This window comes from Euphorbia lathyris, chromosome 5 (genome assembly GCF_963576675.1).
Source record: "Euphorbia lathyris chromosome 5, ddEupLath1.1, whole genome shotgun sequence".
NCBI lineage: Eukaryota > Viridiplantae > Streptophyta > Magnoliopsida > Malpighiales > Euphorbiaceae > Euphorbia > Euphorbia lathyris.
In genome coordinates, this window is record NC_088914.1 from 51,052,951 (window position 1) to 51,075,813 (window position 22,863).

General features: G+C 34.5%; 1 protein-coding gene across 1 annotated transcript; it reads left to right on the forward strand.

Moving 5' to 3' along the window:
* Positions 1–15,506: 15,506 nt before the first annotated feature.
* LOC136230769 (PHD finger-containing protein 1-like) lies at positions 15,507–19,153 on the forward strand. Its single transcript, XM_066019943.1, has 6 exons — positions 15,507–15,550; positions 17,444–17,529; positions 17,702–18,178; positions 18,406–18,627; positions 18,706–18,830; positions 18,906–19,153. The coding sequence occupies exons 2-6, from the start codon at positions 17,444–17,446 to the stop codon at positions 18,950–18,952; spliced, it is 957 nt and encodes a 318-aa protein (XP_065876015.1). The 5' UTR covers positions 15,507–15,550; the 3' UTR covers positions 18,953–19,153.
* The last annotated feature ends 3,710 nt before the right edge of the window (positions 19,154–22,863 follow it).

The window sequence follows — 22,863 nt, forward strand, 5'->3', positions numbered from 1 at the left end:
TGAGCCTTTTGTCAATAATATTATTCTTTTTTTATAACATAAATAGGCAGTGATGCAGTTTATGCTTCCCTCGAATTTTCTTTCCTACAAAAAAAAGTTGCTTAATTAGCGAAAATAATGAAATGTTGCTAAGATTTAGTATCTTGTTAGCAACTGAGAAGTATAATGTAGTTGTATCATGATGCTCGAAAGTATCAAGTAGTATAAAGAATAAGTAGAAATTGTTTCCACCAGGATTGTGCCAATAACTAATGAGTTTAATAAACTTTTTATTATCTAGGCAAACAAAAATTAAATGGGTTGTGATTAAGAACTATATGATCTAAAGCTATTAAAACAAAACAAGTAAATAAAAGTTGAATTTGATTGATTAATAAAGATACTAGAGCTAGGCTTCTCCATATTCCTTTTATAACTTCAACAACAATCCTATTCAAGTTCATTTAGTAAATTCTAGAGACGAGAGTAATTAATCTAGCTTTGGTCCAGCTAAGACTAATCTATTTTCCGTATAATTACAATAGTTTTGGTGCAGTCAAGAATAAAGATACAAAAAAAGCGTTAACTTATCATGAAATAACCCTATAGTTCAAGTCCTAAAACTAAAATCCCAAAATATGCAACGCATAAACATAGGCATAAACTATGTTGTTTCAATAATTCTTCCTGTGTCGGTCGGCAAAATTACTAACTATAACTAGGTAAATATCGGCCTACTATTCGACCAATAAATAAATCGCATAGTTTAATTCTCATAATTCGAGCCTATGAACTTGGATTCAAATTATAAACTAATTACTAATTTGATTAGCTTCCTCCATAGCTCTAGCTATGAGGAAGTTAGTTCATGATTGATGTAAAGTTAATAGCAAAATAGATGAATAATGAGTATGAAAGCATCGTTCGATTAAGAAATGAGTAAGAGAAAAATGAATCTAAAAGTAACTGAAATTGAATGAAAGTATTAATAAGAACAATGTAACAAAACTGATTTATTATCTTTGAATAATCTACAACAATATGTTGGAGATGAATAGAATTACAGAGGAAGGAAAGGAATTACAAAAGAGGAAAGAAAATTACAGAAGATTGGAGAAGGAGAGATTGAGGAGAAGAGAATGATAATCGAAAAACTTATCTTTTGTAACCATTGCTGTGGCTGTTTATATAGATCAGCTCCACGAGTCTTCCTTTTGTTACCGTTGTTGATGAACGAAACGGTGCGTTTTTACTTGACATGAAACGCAACCGTTTCAATAGCTTGTTACCCCCCTCAAGCTAGGCATATATGGAAATTAGGCCGAGCTTGGTGACATTTCGTTGGAAGGGTCCTGATGCTAATGCTTTAGTGAATATGTCCGCAGCTTGGTTGTTCGTTGTGACTGGAATTGGCTTTATAATTCCTTGCTGGAGTTTTTCCCGAATGAAGTGGCAGTCCAATTCAATGTGTTTACTCCTTTCATAGAATGTGGAGTTCGTAGTGAGATATATGGCGGAAAGATTATCACAGAACAGGGGTACTGGGATGTTGTGACTGATCTTCAATGCATCTATGAGGTATAGTATCCATTGTGCTTCAGCCGTTGCAGAGGACATGGCCCTGTATTCTGCTTCTGTGGAGGATCGAGACACGGTGGCTTGTTTCTTACTTTTCCAAGAAATTAGAGCATTTCCTATGTAAATACAGTAACCAGTAATGATGCGTCTAGTATCAACACATGTAGCCCAGTCTGCGTCTGAGAAGGCCTGTAGTTTCTGAGTCGGTGCGCTTGAGGGATAGAACAACCCCTTACCTGGATCATTTTTAATATAATGCAAAATCCTATGTGCTGCTTTCAAGTGAATGTCAGTGGGGGTCTAGAAACTGACTAAGAGTGTTAACAACATACATTATGTCAGGCCTAGTATTGGTCAGATATACTAATCGGCCAATCAACCTTCTATACACAGTGGGATCAAGGATTGGGACGCCTATATCTTTACTAAAACGAGCAGTAGGGTCCATGGGGGTTGTAACCGGTTTCGAAGCTAGTAGACCACTATCCTCTAGTAACTCTAGAGCATATTTGCGCTGAGAAACGCAAATTCCCTTTCCTGATCTAGCTACTTCAAAGCCTAAGAAGTATTTTAGAGTACCTAGATCCTTTATTTTAAATTCCTCATCTAAATGCTTTTTGATGCTTTCTATCTCAGCTAGATTGGTGCCTGTGAGTATTATATCATCAACATACACGAGTAAGACAGTGATAAGGTTATTATTGTACTTTATAAAAAGGGAGTGATCAGATGAACATTGAATGTAATTGTGTTTAAATAGAAATAACGATAACCTTTCGTACCATTGCCTACTCGCCTGCTTCAAACCATAAAGTGACCGTTGTAACTTACAGACAAGATTAGGATTAGAAGTCTTCATGCCGGGAGGAAGAGCCATGTACACTTCCTCATGCAAATTACCATGGAGAAATGCATTGTTAACATCACATTGGTATAAAGGCCAATCCTGTAATGCTGCAATTGCAAGTATAAGCCTCACTGTAGTTAGTTTCACCACAGGAGAAAAGGTGTCTAGGAAATCCACACCCTCTATTTGGGTATAACCCTTTGCGACAAGCCTTGCCTTATATCGCTCAAGGGTCCCGTCACTTTTAAGCTTAACTTTAAAGGTCCATCTACAGCCTACCTTTTTCTTTCCTTTAGGTAACTCAACAAGTGTCCAGGTATGAGTAGCTTCTAGCGCATTTAATTCTTTCTGCATAGCTTCTTTCCAACAATTATGTTTCATAGCCTCTGTGTGACTCTTTGGTTCAGGCACTATGGTCAAATTCATCACATAATTCCTATGTGGAATGTTTAACATTTGATAGGATAATACACTAGAAATGGGATATTTGATATTAGTGTTTATACCATGGCTCCTAAGTTGATTACAATGGTAATCAATAAGATAAGAGGGCTTCTTTTTATTCCTAGACGATTGCCTAGTTCCTTGAATAGGTATATCAACTGATGGACCTGCTTGTGTGTCTTGACTTGTGTGAGTATGAGGATCATTGTCAGCACTATCTATAGCGCTATTGTGCTTAATCGAACTAAAAGATTCAACAGGAACCTCGAGGGTTGGTATAGCTACTGATGGTGTTGTAAGTGATGGACTAACGGGGACATAATTTTCTGTTGTTACTACAGAAGACTCTAATGATGACAAACTCTCAATAAAAGAGTTGCTCAGAGTCTGATACTCAGGTATTGGCTTATGATCCAAAGACTGTGCATAAGGGAAAAAGTGCTCAATGAACTTGACATCTCTTGTCAATGTATATGTCTGTGTGTGAAGACTAAAAACCTTAAAACCTTTAACATTAGGCTTGTATCCCATAAAGATGCCAGGTGTTCCCCTATTATCCATTTTGTTTTTCCCTGGTCTAAAATTATAACTGTATACCAGACATCCAAAAGTTTTTAGACTAGTATAATCAAATTGAGTTGAGTATAACATGCTATGAGGAGTACTATTATCTAATAATGGTGTAGGCATGATGTTTATAAAAAAGGCAGCATGTATAATACAATCGGTCCAAAAAACTAGGGGTAAGGAAGCTTGTATTCTAAGTGTTCTAGCAACAGCAAGCAAGTGCTGATGTTTCCTCTCAACAATACTGTTCTGTTGGGGAGTATAAGGGCATGAAAACTGATGTTTTATGCCTTTTTCTAAGCATAGAACAACCAACTGTAATTCAGGTGCATTGTCACTCCTAATAGACTTAATCTTTAGGTTAAACTGTGTCTCTACAAAGTTATAGAAACCCTCAATACATTTAGGTGCCTGAGACTTATTTTTCAACAAGTATATCCATGTATATCTATTATAGTCATCAATCATAGTTAAAAAATATCTATAACCCGCATGAGACTCCATAGAAAAGGGGCCCCATACATCCAAGTGAATGAGATCAAAAATATTCTCAGTTTTATTTTGACTAACAGGGAAAGGCAAACGCTTGAGTTTAGCCTGTGGACATACAGTACAATAAAAAAATGCAGAATGTTTTACATTGAGAGGTAAAAATTTAAAATTTTCAACAGGCAAGTGTCCCAATCTAAGATGCCACAGATTCAACTCAGACACATGTTGTTTTTCTGCAGATATGGAAGCCACAGTTGGCATAGTTGGTTGGTGTTCATAAGGTATGACATACAAGCCCTTTTTCAATTTAGCTAAACCAATCATCAACTGAAGTTTTGTATCCTGTATTTCACAAACATCAAATGCAAAAACACAATTCACATCATGTTGTTCTAATAATCTGCTAATAGACATAATGTTGAAGCTAAAGGTAGGAATGTAGAGAACATTATGCAAAACTAAAAGATTATTGACCTTAACTGTCCCTACTTGAGTAACCCTTAACTGTTCATCGTTAGGCAATCTTACTACTATTGTATTAACAGTATGAACATCATATAACAAATCCATGTTATTCACTATGTGGTCTGTAGCACCATTGTCTAGAATCCATTCTACCTTAGTAGAGATATGTTCAACAATATTAGGCAATACAACACAAGCATAATGATCAGGATTAGTTAACCAACTAATAGAGTTGTGAGTGATACCTGTAGAGTGAATGTAACTCGCTGGACTATTCACACTCTGTTGTAGCTGATTGCCATTTGCAATTGGAGCATGGTCAGTCACTATACTGCCCACCATATGTGCATTAGCAGAATTAGGATAGTTATTGGAGCTATGATGTTTAAGCTGATCTTTTTCTTCTAATATGCTCATTAACTTGCTATATTGAGACTTAGAAAGAGTAATGCCCGCATCATGTACTTGGGTCTGCTGTCCATGAGAAAATGGAGTGGGCTGTTGACCTATCTCAAGATCTTGATGATTTCCTTCAGGTGAATAATCCGTAGACACATTAGCATTGTAGTTATTATTATGTCCTCCTGTATTATACCCACTGCCACTGCCCTTCTTTTTAGTGAATTTAAAACCTGCCGGAAAACCATGCTTTTTATAGCATTGGTCAATGGTGTGCCCAGGTTTATCACAGTATGTGCATTTAGGTCCTTTCTTTCTATTGTCTTGATATTGCCCTCTAGCCATGTTGACTGTAGACTCAGTAGAAGTAGGTCCTATTTGCCTTTCTTGCTGTGTAACTAAAGTTAAAGCATTGGTAATATCTGGTATGGGTTTTATAAGAAAGATCTGAGATCTAACAGCAGCAAAGTCTGGTCCTAATCCTTTGAGGAAACGAATTACACAATCCTCTTCCTGATATTTTTTAGACTCTTGTAGCCATTTAGAACAAGAACAAGCAGGTGTAAAATGACAAGTGTGCAATGGTCTATAATTGATCAACTCTTCCCATAAAGTCATCAATTTCGTGTAATAGTCTGTGACAGATAACGAACCTTGGGTAAAAGAGAACATCTCTTCCTGCAACTCAGCTATCTTCAACGAATCGCCTTGAGCAAATCTGGATTTTAAATTCTTCCAGACGTCGGACGCATTATCGAACCACTGGATGCTTTGAGCAATGGAAGGGGTGATAGATCTTGTAATCCATGAAAAGATCATGGTATTGCAACGATCCCAAGCTGCTTTGTTTGGATCTGCTTCAGCCGGCGAAGGAAGCGTGCCGTCGATGAAAGAAATCTTGTTCTTGGCCCGTAATGCCCTTTGAATTTCTCTGCTCCAAGAATGGTAATTGCTTCCATTCAATAGCTGTGCTACCAAAACTAATCCTGGGTTCTCCCCTGAATGAAGATAATAGCAACTTGAGGGATTTTGTGAAATATCGAGAGTAACGTTTGAAGTAGTATTTTCTGGTGCCATTTTTCTGATTTTCTGGTAAAAAGAAAAGAGGGATCAGCAAAGATTGACTGAATTTCTTCAATCAAGAAAAGAAATTGATTGAAATTTTCAATCAAGAAAGTGATGTTTCGATCCTGATTTTGGAATGAAACAGAAAGACTTATGAATGACTGAGAACTCTGTAACGAAAAGATAATCGAACGCAAAGCGTGAGCTCTGATACCATAACAAAACTGATTTATTATCTTTGAATAATCTACAACAATATGTTGGAGATGAATAGAATTACAGAGGAAGGAAAGGAATTACAAAAGAGGAGAGAAAATTACAGAAGATTGGAGAAGGAGAGATTGAGGAGAAGAGAATGATAATCGAAAAACTTATCTTTTGTAACCATTGTTGTGGCTGTTTATATAGATCAGCTCCACGAGTCTTCCTTTTGTCGTTGTTGATGAACGAAACGGTGCGTTTTTACTTGACATGAAACGCAGCCATTTCAATAGCTTGTTACAATGTTTGATTGTAGCTTAATGAATGAACTACAAACTCTCACTAAAAACAAAGTTCTCTAAAATTGAACTATAATAAAAAAAAGCGAAATAGAGAGAGTAGAGAGAAAGAGTGCATGAAAAATAACAAAAAAATGACTAACTAAACTAGAACTAAAAACACTCATTCATAGGAGAGTTACAAATTCTTATAAATGGACATAAATACAACTTAAAGCTATTTTGATTCACTTAAACTTCTTCATCAGTGGGTACCTTAATCTTTATCAAGATTCAAACTTCTAGGTAAAGTCAGAGTTGAATTGCACAGAGTTAGGATGCCTTTGAAATTCTAGAATTTGTTGTTACTCGCCCGAGTAACACCTTTAATCGAAGTCAGGAACAAATTTGTGTGCATACTTGTCGATCAGGACAAGTTACTAGTCGAGTAGAACTGCTACTCATTGAGATTAACGGTGACAACTGTTCTTTTACAAATGTAGAGCTTTACTCGATGAGTAGATAGTTGCCCGCCGAGTTTCAATCTCCTCAAACCGTCTGAAACTGTCTTAAACTCTCTGAAAATATCCTAAAATCAATTGAAACAAGCAATGAGATATAAATCTAATAAAATCACTTAAATAGAAACTAAAATCATCCAAAATCTAACAAAAAGGACTAAAATGGACTCGTGAAACACTGTAAAATACGAAGACAATAACTTCCTCACACTTTGAACCTTGCACGTCCCTAAGCAAGACTTAAAGCCAAAAATAAACAAAGAAAAACAATGTTGGTGTGTCGTAGTTCTTAGGCATTGGTTTTGTACATTATCTTAAACATTATGTATATTGTTGGAATACATTATTTAAGTGTTATGTGAATAAAGGCATTAATTCATTCTATTTATATTTTGTGCTATAAACCTGAATGGAGTACCCATTGATTATTAATCATTAATCTATTCGAGGTCTGTTCTATTCATGGAAATGAATAAAACCAAAGACTTATACATCTAGTATATGTGCAGTAGTATTGAACGTACAACTACAATACTTGTATAGTTAGATATGGATGTAGGTACATGTTGATGTAGTCAATACAGGACGAGATCGATCCGCTCTAGAAAGATTCATAATGGACGTGTCATTAATCTTTTTATATGTAGAACTTTATTATCTTTAGACATGATTTCATTATAGTAAATGACGTGGAATCTGGCTTAGTAGTACATATTGTTGATTCCAGTGATGTTATGCACTTCATAAAGTATTGTCAAATGAACCGAGCGATGTGATCCCACTATATGTTAATTTTGAACCGCGAATACTAGATGCACAATTACCACAAGTTATGAAGGAGGAGAATGTCGGAACGAGTAACCTCCCAGAAGACATTATACATCCAAACAATGTGTTAATTCAATCAAGTTGTGATCCCACCATCGAAGTTGACACTCGTAGTTCAAAAAACCACTTTGCAGTATTAGAGACTGCGAACTCGTTATAAAAACTATCATTTTGCAGTTGAATAAACTGTGGAAAGACTCACTAACTGCAAAAACATTTATTCTGCATTTCAAGTAATATCTTCACAATTGATGAAACTGGGAGCTATAATATATGCACATAGCTTCACATTGTATGAACTATATGATACTATATGTTCACAATATCAACCATAATATACATTTTTAACCCAATTAGTACGGTAAGTGTGAGCATGGACTTTTTTCCGACCCTAGTGATGAGGCTATGTTACACTCTAGCTAATAGTTTGTGTAGATGGGTTTTACACGACGTGCTGTGCGAGATACAAGCTAAGACTTGGACCTCATTTTCTGAGTTGTTTGGCTTGTTTTACTTTATTTTATCAAAATCTTTTCAAATTTATCTTTTCCGAGATTTAAAAACACTTGTTTGCCACGTAGGTCTTTGATCGACTACCAAGTCCCCAATCGGGTACCCTGGTCGCCGATCGGTGACCTTTGACGGTTTTCGGGCAGTTTTAATCATTTTTTTGGAAATTTTGGTCCATTTCCCACTACTAAAAGGGAAATAAACCGACGACTAAGGGGGATATCAGTTTTCAATCTAAAAAAGGGATTTTAGTGAAAAAGGAAAGAAAGTGAGTGAAATTAAAGTGAAACTTAGTGAAACTAAGTGAATGTGAGTGAAAATGAGTTTTTACACCATTCTCACCAAATCGACCATTTTTGAAGGGTCCAACACCGAAATTAAACATCATTTCAAGTTATTTAGTAGATGAAACATGCTCATTACAAGTGTTTCTATCTAATTATCAATTCTGAAGTCACTAAACTATTGATCTTTTGGGTCAAAATCTCTGATTAACCAGTGAATTTTGGTTCAAGTACGTGGAATTCCACTTTATGGTCATATTAATTTCCTGTTGCACGGGTCCGGGTTATTGCTCAAGTCACAATCATGCGTACGTCGGCCTACTACACTTCAAAAACTGGAAAAGCGTTTCAAAGGTAACTTCTGAAGGGTTTTAAAAGCCCATCCCTAATACCTGCAACTTGTTTATTACTTTTTTTTATCTTTTTTTTTTGTTTTTCGAGTTCTGACACGTAACAGGGACAGACGAGTAGATCCATATTTTCTATCCGGTTGGTTAGTTTCATTTCGGTAAATTTACTGTTTTTATTTTATTGTTATAAATGAGGCTAAAAGCAATCCATGGATATAAGGGTATTTTCGTCACTTTTATTAAAACTGACTAGATGAATGAATTAGGCTTCGGTATAATTACATGCTGTTGTGTTAGATCTTAGGATTAAATGAGTCCTATTTGATCGAGTCCGGCGTCGTAGTTAAATCCGAAAGACGAGCCTCAATGTCTCGCAACTAACGTTTATTGTCTTGCAGGTTTAATAGATTTATTTCATAGGGCTAGATTTGATATATCATGGCTAAATGATGGCATTTGTGAAATGATGTAATAATTTTATATTTCAGTATTTATTTATCGCTTTTGAACTTTAAAACGACATTAAATTGAATCTCGAATAGAAATATTATACTATTTTAATAAAGACAAGTCTACGCGTTTATTAATCAGACCATTTACCCGTTTAAGTCACGAACGTAACTATGAAGAGATGGCATGTTGTGGGCCCGTGTGTCATCTAAACTTTTGACATGTTCCTGAGCATTAAAATTTGAGTGGCCAATCTAAAATAAATAATCTAACCTTAAAACATGATAAAAAAGGTTAGAAAATAGTCAAAAGAATGTATACACCGGAAGGGACACGCTAAGCGTCGTCCTTAAAAACGGTAAGTGACGGTGATATGTAAAAACAAAATTCTTCCAGTGTCGGTCAGCAGAATTACTAACTATAACTAGGTAAATATCGGCCTACTATTCGATCAGTAAATAAATCGCATAGTTTAATTCTCATAATTCGAGCTTATGAACTTGGATTCAAATTATAAACTAATTACTAATTTGATTAGGTTCCTCCATAGCTCTAGCTATCAGGAAGTTAGTTCATGATTGATGTAAAGTTAATAGCAAAATAGATGAACAATGAGTAAGAAAGCATGGTTAGATTAAGAAATGAGTAAGAGAAAAATGAATCTAAAAGTAACTGAAATTGAATGATAGTATTAATAAGAACAATGTTTGTTTGTAGCTTAATGAATGAACTACAAACCCTCACTAAAAACAAAGTTCTCTAAAATTAAACTATAATAACAAAACGAAATAGAGAGTAGAGAGAAAGAGTGCATGAAAAATAACAAACAAAAAAAAAAGACTAAGGTCTTGTTTGATAAACCACTTAATTGCTTAAATTAAAATATTAAGCACTTATTTAATTTAAGTGCGTTTGATAACGGTTATTTTTCTATCACTTAAATTAGTTAATTAAGTTAAAAACCACTTATTTTGATAAGTCAAAATATTTAACTTAACATTTTAAGTTAAACATTATGAACTAATATTTTTATAAAAATTAAATCATTCAATATTTTCAGCACTTATAATATTCAATACTTAAAATTCAGTACTTATTTTTTCAGTACTTAATTTTCAATTTTCAGTTTTATCAAACAGCACCTAACTAAACTAGAACTAAAAACACTCATTCATAGGAGAGTTACAAGATCTCCTAAATGGACATAAATACAATTTAATTTAAAGCTATTTTGATTCACTTAAACTTCTTCATCAATGGGTACCTTTAATCTTTATCAAGATTCAAACTTCTAGGTAAAACCAGAGTTGAATTGCACAGAGTTAGGCTGCCTTTGAAATTCTAGAATTTGTTGTTACTCGCCCGAGTAACACCTTTAATCAAAGTTAGGAAGAAATTTGTGTGCATACTTGTCGATGAGGACAAGTTACTCGTCGAGTAGAACTGCTACTCATTGAGATTAACGGTGACAACTGTTCTTTTACAAATGCAGAGCTTTACTCGTTGAGTAGATAGTTGACCACCGAGTTTCAACCTCCTCAAACCGTCTGAAAATGTCTTAAATCAATTGAAACAAGCATGCGATATAAATCTAACAAAATCACTAAAATAGAAACTAAAATCATCCAAAATCTAACAAAGAAGAACTAAAATGGACTCGTGAAACACTGTAAAATACGAAGACAATAACTTCTCACACTTTGAACCTTGCACGTCCCTAAGAAAGACTTAACGCCAAAAATAAACAAAGAAAAATAATGTTGGTGTGTCGTAGTTCTTAGGCATTGGTTTTGTACATTATCTTGAACATTATGTATATTGTTTCAATACATTATTTAAGTGTTATGTGAATAAAGGCATTAATTCATTCTATTTATATTTTGTGCTATAAACTTAAATGGAGTATCCATTGATTATTAATCATTAATCTATTCGAGGTCTGTTCTATTCATGGAAATGCGTAAAACCAAAGACTTATACATCTAGTATATGTGCAGTAGTATTGAACATACAACTACAATACTTGTATAGTTAGATATGGATGTAGGTACGTGTTGATGTAGTCAATATGGGACTAGATCGATCCGCTCTAGGAAGATTCATGGTGGACGTGTCATTGATCTTTCTATGTGTAGAACTTTATTATCTCTAGACTTGATTTCATTATAGTAAATGACGTGGAATCTGGCTTAGTAGTATCTATTGTTGATTCTAGTGATGTTATGCACTTTATAAAGTATTGTCAAATGAACCGAGCGATGTGATCCTACTATATGTTAATTTTGAACCGCGAATACTAGATGCACAATTACCACAAGTTATGAAGGAGGAGAATGTCGGAACAAGTAACCTCCCAAAAGACATTATACATCCAAACAATGTGTCAATTCAATCAAGTTGTGATCCCACCATCGAAGTTGACACTCGTAGTTCAAAAAACCACTTCGCAGTATTAGAGACTGCGAACTCTTTATAAAAACTATCATTTTGCAGTTGAATAAATTGTGGAAAGACTCACTAACTGTGAAAACATTTATTCTGCATTTCAAGTAATATCTTCGCAGTTGATGAAACTGGGAGCTATAATATATGGACATAGCTTCACATTGTATGAACTATATGATACTATATGTTCATAATATCAACCATAATATACATTTTTAACCCAATTAGTAAGGTAAGTGTGAGCATGGACTTTTTTTGACCCTAGTGATGAGTCTATGTTACACTCTAGCTAATAGTTTGTGTAGATGGACTTTACACGACGTGCTGTGCGAGATACAAGCTAAGACTTGGACCCCGTTTTCTGAGTTGTTTAGCTTGTTTTACTTTATTTTATCAAATCTTTTCAAATTTATCTTTTCTGAGATTTAAAAACACTTGTCTGCCACGTAGGTCTTTGATTGACTACCAAATCCCCAATCGGGAACCTTGGTCGCCGATCGGTGACCTTTGACGGTTTTCGGGAAGTTTTAATCAGTTTTCTAGAAATTTTGGTCCATTTCCCACTACTAAAAGGGAAAGAAACCGATGACTAAGGGGGGACATCAGTTTTCAATCTAAAAAAGGGATTTTAGTGAAAAAAAGAAAGAAAGAGAGTGAAATTAGAGTGAAAGTGAGTGAAAATGAGTTTTTACACCATTCTCACCAAATCAACCATTTTTGAAGGTTCCAACACCCAAATTAAACATCATTTCAAGTTATTTAGTAGATGAAACATGTTCATTACAAGTGTTCCTCTCTAATTATCAATTCTGAAGTCACTAAACTTCCAAAAATAATCTTTTGGGTCAAAATCTCTCATTAACCGGTGAATTTTGGTTCAAGTACGTGGAATTTCACTTTATGATCATATTAATTTCCTGTTGCATGGGTCCGAGTTACATGCTGTTGTGTTAGATTATGGATTAAATGAGTCCTATTTGATCGAGTCCACCGTCGTAGTTAAATCCGAAAGACGAGCCCCAATGTCCCGCAACTAACGTTTATTGTCTTATAGGTTTAATAGATTTGTTTCATAAGGCTAGATTTGATATATCATGGCTAAATGATGTCATTTGTGAAATGATGTAATAATTTTATATTTCAGTATTTATTTATCACTTTTAAACGTTAAAACGATATTAAACTGAATCTGGAATAGAAATATTATAGTATTTTAATAAAGATAAGTCTACGCGTTTATTAATCAGATCCTTAAACCATTTAAGTCACGAACGTAACTATGAAGAGATGACATGTTGTGGGCCCGTGTGCCATCTAAACTTTTGACATGTTCCCGAGCATTAAATTTTGAGTGGCTAATCTGAAATAAACAATCTAACCTTAAAACATGATAAAAAAAAGGTTAGAAAATAGTCAAAAGAATGCATATACCGGAAGGGACACGCTAAGCGTCGTCCTTAAAAACGGTAAGTGACAGTGATATGTAAAAACTGAATTCTATTTGTTGAAACCCCCCTCCCGGGAGAGAGTAGGGTAATCGGGTTCCGCGGCCGCTCACAGTAAGTTTTTCCCATGAAACAACTCGAGCACAAGACGATACCGAAAAAACACCATCCTTTGCGGTAAATGTGAAAGGCCTATCATCATATAAAGACTTTGCGAAAATATAAACGAATAAGTCACAATTTGAGGTCGTCTCCTATTGTGGAACATCAAGAACCATACTCTATACTATGGTTCCTCTATCATCATATCCACTTTAGTCCGACCAATGTCCAAACTGTTCCATGACCCTAGAAAGGATTAAGAGGTGTCTGGATAGGACAGCATGATTAAATATACCTCAATGTCATATACCACATAGTCCAAACTAACAACTCTATCTGCAGCAACTACATTAACATTTGCAAAACATTTATATATATATATATATATATATATATATACGAATCATACATGGAATGCGTGTGCTAACCCAATTAGTTTACATGGAATGGTGCTATCGATCGTTCCTTTACTAAAATCCTCAAACTTTTCTTTTCTCGAAGAACCAGCTATAGCCCTTTCCATGGTCCTATACGGCTCCTCCCAAGCACTACTCCCCATATAAGCTCATCAAATAGCTTAGGAAAGTTAGTGAGGTCAATGATATTATTATTGACCGAATGAGTTGGATCAGTAGTGAAGAAGATGCGATGTATTAACATACAACATCACCATGAATACTGCATCATAGTCTTCTTCAGCATGCCAATTTGAGTTCTCGAAAGCTTCATATATTTGTTTATGAGTTAAGCTCCAACTTCCTCCAAAGTACATATCTCTCATTCTATTATTCTTTTCTAAATTAGTCATCCTTTGCAAAATTGATTTCATATCGCCAAATCTTAACCCAGTGATAATTTCAAACTCCCAATCTTCAAATTTGAGTTCAACTCCTTTGACGTTGAACGACATCTCTCTATGTTTTGGTTTAAGTGGAGTAATCTCTCTAGTTAATACACCATGACATACGAGAGTAGATAATATGCATAGTTCCATATCCATAAGATACTCGAAACAACTCCTCTTAAACATTTCCATCTACTTTTTTGACAAAATTTTCTTCACTTTCTTCATTACATCAAAGTCAGCCCGCACTGTGATTGATACATTTGTATTGAAGCTAAAGGGATACTTGAATTTGATGCCTTTCAGACTATCATCAAGAGGTACCCCTCTCTTTCCCTTCTTGGAATCCTTCTTGGAATCTTTGGTTGAAACCTTCACGTTGTAAAAAAATATTGGCATTTAGTGTAAGAGAAACAAGAAAAACAAAACTATTTCACAGTTAATAAACTCTTTCATAGTTAACCCAAACAAAACAAGCAACAGATATTTGCAATTACAGCAATTGCGAAAATAATTGTTTTCGCATTTCCTGCAATCCCTTCGCAAACGTTTGAGACTGTGAAGGTAAAATCTATTCAATTGGTTTCGCAGTGGAAGCAACCACAGATGAAATTCATGACTGTGAACCTATCGAGCGGCTGAAATAAGATTATTCTAACACATTCAATCACACAAATACATCCCAAATAAGTTTGCAATGAATAAACACGCTAATAAACATAACTTTAACCCTAATAATGTCTTAAATCATATGAAAAACTATACCCTAAACCCGTAATACCCTAACAAATCCAAAAAATTATACAAAAATCACGATTTCATGTATTAGATGCAAAAAGATTGAAACTTACATTCTTTCGGTCATTTGCCATTGAATTTGATGCAAAAATCCATAGAAAATCCACCAAAATTGTGGCTAAAATCGCCCTAAGTTCCTCCGCAGTTGCTTTGCATCTCTCCTAGGTCAAATGACTCGGTGGTTTTTTCAAAATAGAGATATTTCGAGGAAGTAGATAATGAAAATGTTTAATTGGGTAATATGTCTTATAATAGGTCTAAAAATATAAACATAATTCTTAATTGGATCAGTTTTATAATTAAATCTTTTATGAAACAACAGATTAAGAGCATGTTATCTTACTCGGCGGTTGCCATCTTATTCGGTTTGATTAAAAAAACAGACTCCGTTAAGATCTTTCAATTGTACATGGAGACAGAAACCAGAACTTAACGGACTAATATGAATGACGTGTCATATTTTGTTATCGAATCTAAATTGATACTTTCCTTAAAAAAAAAAAAAAATTAAGACTATTTTGATACTTTATCTCAAACAATGAAAGGGAAGTCCATCAACCTTTTTAACTTGTTTGTTCATGTTACTCTACCTTACTGTATTCTTCATATTTTGATTCATTTCTCTGTCCGCCGGCGAAACGGCAAAAGGTATAATGTGGTATGCTTGCTTTTATTTTATTTTTATGTTATGCATGCACCTTCTCGCTTCGAAATTTTTTATTATTGGGTTTAGGTGATCTTTTTATTATTGGGTTTAGGGTTTAGGTGATCTTTGATTTTAAATATTTAGTTTTACTTTCTTTTGATTTTTTTTCCCCAATTTCTTTTCGTAATTTTGAGTTGGTGAGATATGATTAAATTCTTGTGCCAGGCTAATGGTTGTTATTTAGCAATCTTATATAATCATCAACATTTGCTATTTTTCAATTGATTTTTAGTTAGTTAAGAATTAATTATTGTATCTTGAATTCAGATGGCTACTATCTGTTTATCATTGCCATGGCTCCATCTCTATCCTTCGTTTATCTGTTCTATTTGTGATTCTCTGTTGCGTTCTTTACTTATGTGGTCTTTAGGTAATGTATTTATGCGTTCTTTACTCAAATTTCGACAAAATCTTTTAAAAGGGAAAAATTGTGCTAGTCTAGAAACAACGAGGGTAAAATTATTCCATTGAAAGAGTTAAGATATTAATTGTAAGAGCATCTCTAAATGACTTTTACGAGGTGTTGGTTAGAAGGGATATAGGAAGTGTGATAGAGATAAAAAAACACGACATAAGTTATCAGTGTTTGTTTGGGAGATAGAAGAGTGAGACAGCCTCTTATCCCTCAAATACTATGCCCAAGAGGGGTGGTATAAGGAAGTGGGATAAGCTCGTGCGATTTTAATATGATGGAAAAGTCCATGTTATGTAGTTTAAATAAGGTTAAAATAGTAAATGTATTATTTTATCCTCATCCTTATCCCACGTACCAAACATTGAATAATAATTTTCGACTATCATATTTTTATCCTTATCCCAACCATTAATCCTTATCCCTATCCCAACCTTTATCTTTATCCATATCCCAATAGAATACCAAACGCTCCATCAGTGCATTCTCTAAAAATAAGGTTAAATAGTTTATTAGTCCCCTAGTTTTTATCTAACACATTGTTTAGTCCTCTTATTTTGAAAAACACATTTTAAGGTCCCTATCTTTTGCTAATATTAACCATTTGTTCCTTTTGTCTAGTTTTTTTAGACTTGTAACCGTTATATTTTAGCATAAATAGACATATATAAAATAACAGAGTAACATGGTGAACTTGTATTGTACTGTGGTTGTCCTAAAAGCTAACATATGTTCGGTTAAAAATATAGGGACCTTAAAATGTGTTTTTCAAAATAGAGTGACTAAACATTGTGTTAGGTAAAAAGTAGGGGACTAATAAATTATTTACCCAAAAATAATATAAATAATTGACTCTTAGTGATTTAAGGGTGACACATATAATCTCCAACAATATTCCTTATATTCACTCCTTATTTATTATTTTATCATTAAAATTATTAATAATTTATTATTGAGAGAGACTCTCAATGATAAATTATTAATAAAAAATGAATTAAGAGACACTTAGAGGTGGAGAGAGACTCTCTATTATTAACAGAGAAGATGGAGATGCTCTTAGTGATTTGATGAGCCACTAAGAAGCCGTTTGAGCTGATTTTTCATTCTCCTCACTTAAATTTTAACTTAAGAGTCAATTTGAGAAGCTATTGGTGATGATCTAAGCCTTTGTACAAGTTGAAGCACTAATCTTGTATGTGGTTCTTTGTTCTTTTCATATCATTTTGTGTTTTGCTTATGCTCAAGCCTTTTTAATTCACTATTCTGTTAAGGTATTTACCTTGGTATAATTATGAAAGTGAGGAAGGAGCATTAATCATGAATAGAGTTATCACATTATATGAGCATTTTTTATTGTTTTTTTCGACACTGACAACAGTGTTATCAACTTGATAACCTTTAATGTTTGTTCGTCTTCTTTTTATTTTGTTTAGATGGATGTTTGCCAGAAATGTGGGGATAAAGGTGATAAGAAGCGGCTTGTACACTGCATCAAATGTCAGCTTGCTGCAGAGCATAGGTATGCAGAGTAGTAATAATTTCTTTTTTCATTTGGACATTGTAATTGGATCTATTTAGCTTCTTACTATCTTCAAAAAACAAAAGACAATTGTTGGTTTGATGAAAATATTGGTTTTATATTTGACTTGTCCAGTTTCTTGATAAAGAATTATGTTTTCTGTGTATGGTAGCTATTGTTTTGACACTTTGCCAAGAAATGGTGATAAGAACATTATATGGACGTGTGAGGAATGCATTCCAAGAGATGCTAAGTCTATTCTTGAGCCGTCAATTAGAAGTGCACGCATTAGTCAAGCTGTTGAAATTAAGTTGAGAAGGATTAAAATGCTGAGGCGGATGGGTTTCTCTACTGTACATTCACAGCCTTGCACAGATGCAGATCGGCTAACTAATTCACAGCCAAAACGTGATTCATCTTGCCTGACAGAGCAACAACCCTCATCCCAAATCACTGGAAATGAGGACTCCTTGAAGCCAAAAAGGAGGTTAGTAATTGAAGGCGGCAGTTCTGATGAAGATTCTCAATCTGTTAAATGCACTGTAGGCGATCCTCCTCAATTCGTCCACAATGCTTATCCATTGAACATGTCAAATTCAGACACCAGAAGTCATGTCCATGCTCATCCAGTTGTTGATCCAATTTGGAGGTACGATAAATCTTCTTGTTGCTTTTTTATTTTTATTTTTTCTTCTTTCGGCTTCACAACAATGCTAGGATTCTCGTGCATAACATCATATATGTTGGGAAAGTTCTATAATGGTCTCAATCCATTGAACACAATGATTGACAAAGAGATACAAAGTAGTTTACATTAAATTTCTCAGTTAGAAACTAGAAACTGCATAAACAGAAGGAAGATTGCTATGTTGGCAGGGGATGCTTGAGAATACAAAACAACAATAATGCGACAATCATTGGAGTTGTGGCTCATTTATCAAGCAAGTGCTGTGCAAAAGTGAAGGATTCAATAAAAGAACTGCCAATGCTGTTAAATGCCGCGATATTCCCTAGATGTGATGTATGGCCCTGGAAATTTCAGATTGAACAGCCAACTGACGAGTGTATTGCTGTTTATCTTTTCCCAGAACATGAAAGGTTGGTTGTTCTGTGATGTCGTTATTAGGTTATGTTATGTTTCATCTTTGATTATTCTATTCTGTTTTTGATGAACAGAGATGAAAAACATTTCGACCACCTAATGAATGGCATGATCATTCATGACCAAGCTCTTAAGGTAGTCATGAAAACTGTGCAGCTGTTTGTCTTCTCTTCCCGCCAACTACCATCAGAACATTGGCGTAAGCTTTATATGTTTCTCTGTAATTTTAATCCTCCATTCAATTTTGTAACATCTTCAACATTTTGACTTGCAGGTTTCTGCAGGAAGTATTACCTATGGGGTGTGTTTAAATCAGCATGATAAGACTCCCTTCCTGCTCGAATCTAAATTTAACTAGATGGTGCAAAAAAAAAAAAAAAAAAAAATGTAGGAATTTGCTCTGTATTTGTGGTTTCGCTGATTTGTAGATTGGTATCTGGATATGTTTTCCGATGTACCATTCCATGTGCAGAATAGAATTATATCATTTGGAATTCAAGCCCATAATCCGATCTTACAATCTTTAACTTGCTTTTGAAACTGAGTTTTTACATAAGAATAGAATTTGTGCAATAATGATCTTGCCTCTAATTTACTTTTCATTAATGAAATCTATGTGTATATGCTATAATCATCCACAATAGTTAGGAAATAGTGCTGCTTTGCGAAAAAGCCTTAAATTGGACCTGAAATGTCAACATGTATTAAATGAAAAGCTGCTACAAACTTAGTTAAACTTAAAGAGAAAGGTAACTTTCTATTTATTTATTTTTTTTAGCTAATTGACATGTATCCCATGGACTAGCCAGGATGACTTAAATTACGAAAAGGAAATAAAATTTCTAATCTCTGCATCCTTTTATTGTGAAGGATGTCTTAATCTTGTGTGTCATATGATGAGTACATATGTACTTGAAACTGCTAGAGCCTTATGATGCAATGATTCATTTTCTTGCATTTGAACTAAGTAGTATAAACCTCCAATTTCTTTAGCATAACCAATCACCTCCTGTCTTATACGATCCTGTATAATACAAAAATCACCGTTCTTAATGATGCATAATATGTTGGTAGATGTGAGATTATTGGTAGATATCAAATTATATTGAAATAATGGCACATATAACACATTGTTCAGGATCAGATATGGTTGAATAATAATTGTGCCAATATAAGAGACCCTGATTGTGTTTCCATTTTGTAATTTCACACTAAAGCCTTCTACACTCTCATATGAGCTAAACAACTTCAAATCACAAGCGACATGGTCTATTGCACTAGTGTTAATTATCGATGTATGCTGATGTAGTTTATTTAAAGTTGTGATGAGAATTATACCAGAGTAATCACTTTGGTGCTGGCCTTTGCTATGTTGTTATGTTTAGGTGAAGAGCTTATTAATGGTTGTGCGTGTGGAAACAATTGCATTGGCTGTTGATACTGATCCTTGGTCAAGATGTATTGCTAATGTTCCTCTTTATAAACTATGGACCCTCCTTCATAATCACTATCATTTTCATAGTTATCATTTGTGGTTAAATTTGCTGTGTAATTCACCTTGGTATTTGATTCGTTGTTGTTTCTTGACATGTTGGAGTAACTAGTGTTAGTGTATGCCATAGTTTCAAGGCATTAAGATGATTCAATTAATACAGAAAGGCATTAATATATTTCATTTTATTTATCTTGTGCAACGTAAACTTATGTATAATATCCATGTATAGTGATCTGTTCATGTTTATCGGGTTCATGACTTGTGCAAGTGAAGCCATGAGGCAATAAAATACTATACGAAAACATTCATGGTTTGTTGTTACCGTGAAAAGATAATGAACTAAAAACTAGTGTGCATCATAGTTTTGATGGTATTTCATCGGTCATAGGCATTGGATGTAAGACTAGGGCACAAGGGCCTATGAAATAGTAAACACTAGATCGATGAGAGCACCACATGGTCTCATGTGTCATAGGTTTGACGCATTTGTGAATTTATATTGGAATCCTTGGACCAAGTTCACTATAGGGCCTAGATGAGACAAGGTGCAATTTCATTATCCGCCTAATAGGCCCGTGTTGCCAAGTATGGGTTTAGTTAAGTGTTGCTTTGAATCATGCTTAGAAACCATGAGCGAAGCGAGGGATTGCTACTCTCTTCTAGAAGACAGGATATATTTGGCAACTTGATTAGTGAGATTTAGAAGTGTAGAATCATACCCAAATGATGCAATAGTCTCTATTGATCATTTGAAACTAATCGTTTACTTGGAGATTAAGGAAAGTCTTAACAACATATGAGGGTGATGGAATTATGCATCATGTTAAGCATTGATATCACTATAAAGGATAGTATAATCCTACCATTAGGTTCTTGTTCTAATATACGAGATAACCATTTAGTCTGGATGGTTATAGAGACTTTCTAGGGTCTGTATATGATCTATATGTCTTATGATGGATTTATAGGGTCCATTACTAGAGTTAGATGGAGCTACAGGATCACGCGCAAAGAATATTTAGCTAGAATATACAAAGATAGTTTTAAAATAAACATAATAGTTATGTATATTCCAAACAGTTGTAATTGGTATTGATGAACTCAGGTTAAAAGGTTGATTTTAGTTGGATTAAAATCAAGCCCAAACTCAACCTGTTACTGGAGATTTTCGGCAGTAGGAGTTTTAATATCTTAATGAGATATATATATATATATATATATATATATATGTGTGTGTGTGTGTGTGTGGTGGGGGGGGGGGGGGGGGGTTATAAGGATAGTATTTGATTTGCTTTCATTTATAATCAAAATCTAAAAGGAAATAAGGAAAAGATATTATTTGTTTTTTGAGATAAAATGAAAAATAAAATCTAACCCTAGCCGCATCTCTCTTTCTCTCTCATCCCAAGGGTGTTTTCATTTTTCAAGTATGGAATATTTAAATGAAGCCTTTAGGGTTTTATTGGGTGACCCACTTTGTAGAGAAAAACCAGTTCTTTGTAATTGAATCAAAAGTACTAGCATACTTATTCGATTCTAGTTGAAGCATGCGCATATGTGAGCATAGGGGGAGTTCGGATGCAGCTTTTGATCTTGTCAAACTCGACATCCGAATCTGTACTCAATCCGATGAAGAACGTCATGATTTTTATTACCTCTTATTTGGAGCATGGACCATTGGGATCATTTGGGTGTTTAGAAAGTTCTTCTGTTTTCTAATCCATAAAACCCAACAATTAGTTGGATATACATTTGTTGAACTACGCTTCGAACGATCAATCAACCACACAGAGAAACAAAGTACACAAAGATCACAGATTGGATCTTGAAACAACAATCAAAAGAATACACACAGAATTTACCCTGGTTCGGCTTAACTGCCTACATCCAGCAACTTCGCTAATCAATGGAGATTACAACAAGATTGAAACAGTTTCTCCTTTTCCAGAAACTCTCGTGTTTTCCCAATCCCCAATTCAGATTATCACAGTGTACACTTATGACTTAGTCTAAGAATCTCTCGTATGAAACTACTTCCCAACCCAGACCTTTTATAGCCTTTACAAAGTTGTGAAAATACCCAAAATATCCTTACTCAAAAATGTACAAACTCAGCAAGACCTACTGACCAGTGGTAACACAACAAGACCATGTTGACCTGTATTATCACCTCAGTACCATGCTGATCACAGCCATGCTGACTTGATAACTCAGCATTCCGACTTCTTGATTTTACTCTTGCTGACGGGTTGACTTACAATTATGCTGACTTGATTACCCAGCATCATTCTTGTAATAGAAAACAACAACGACTTACAATGCTGACTTGTTGACTCAGCATCATCAGCAAGTGATAGAAAACAACGACTTACAATCTCCACCTTGTCTTTCTATTCACTCCATCAACTAGTGAAGAAAATACACTCAAGGACCACTGACCATCCTAACCAGTTTCAAGCAATGTTCAAATTTATTACTTGAAACAGATTTGGTCAGCATGTCGGCTGGGTTATCCTCAGTTCCCACTTTCACCATCTGAACAGTACCAGTGCTAATCACATCCCTGACGAAATGCATTCTCACATCTATGTGTTTGGATTGCTCGTGAAAAACTTGATGTTTTGACAGATGTATAGCTCATTGGCTATCACAGTAAATCTTCAAACCATCAATCTGTGTCACTCCAAGTTCCGTTAAGACTCCTCTCAGCCACATAGCTTCTTTTACTGCCTCTGTA

Excerpts from the sequence above, each read along its gene's own strand:
- LOC136230769 (XM_066019943.1), top strand. The coding sequence starts at position 17,444 with ATGGATGTTTGCCAGAAATGTGGGGATAAAGGTGATAAGAAGCGGCTT. Across the intron at positions 17,530-17,701 it reads CAGCTTGCTGCAGAGCATAG|CTATTGTTTTGACACTTTGC; the intron begins GTATGCAGAGTA and ends TGTGTATGGTAG. Across the intron at positions 18,831-18,905 it reads ACTACCATCAGAACATTGGC|GTTTCTGCAGGAAGTATTAC; the intron begins GTAAGCTTTATA and ends TTTGACTTGCAG.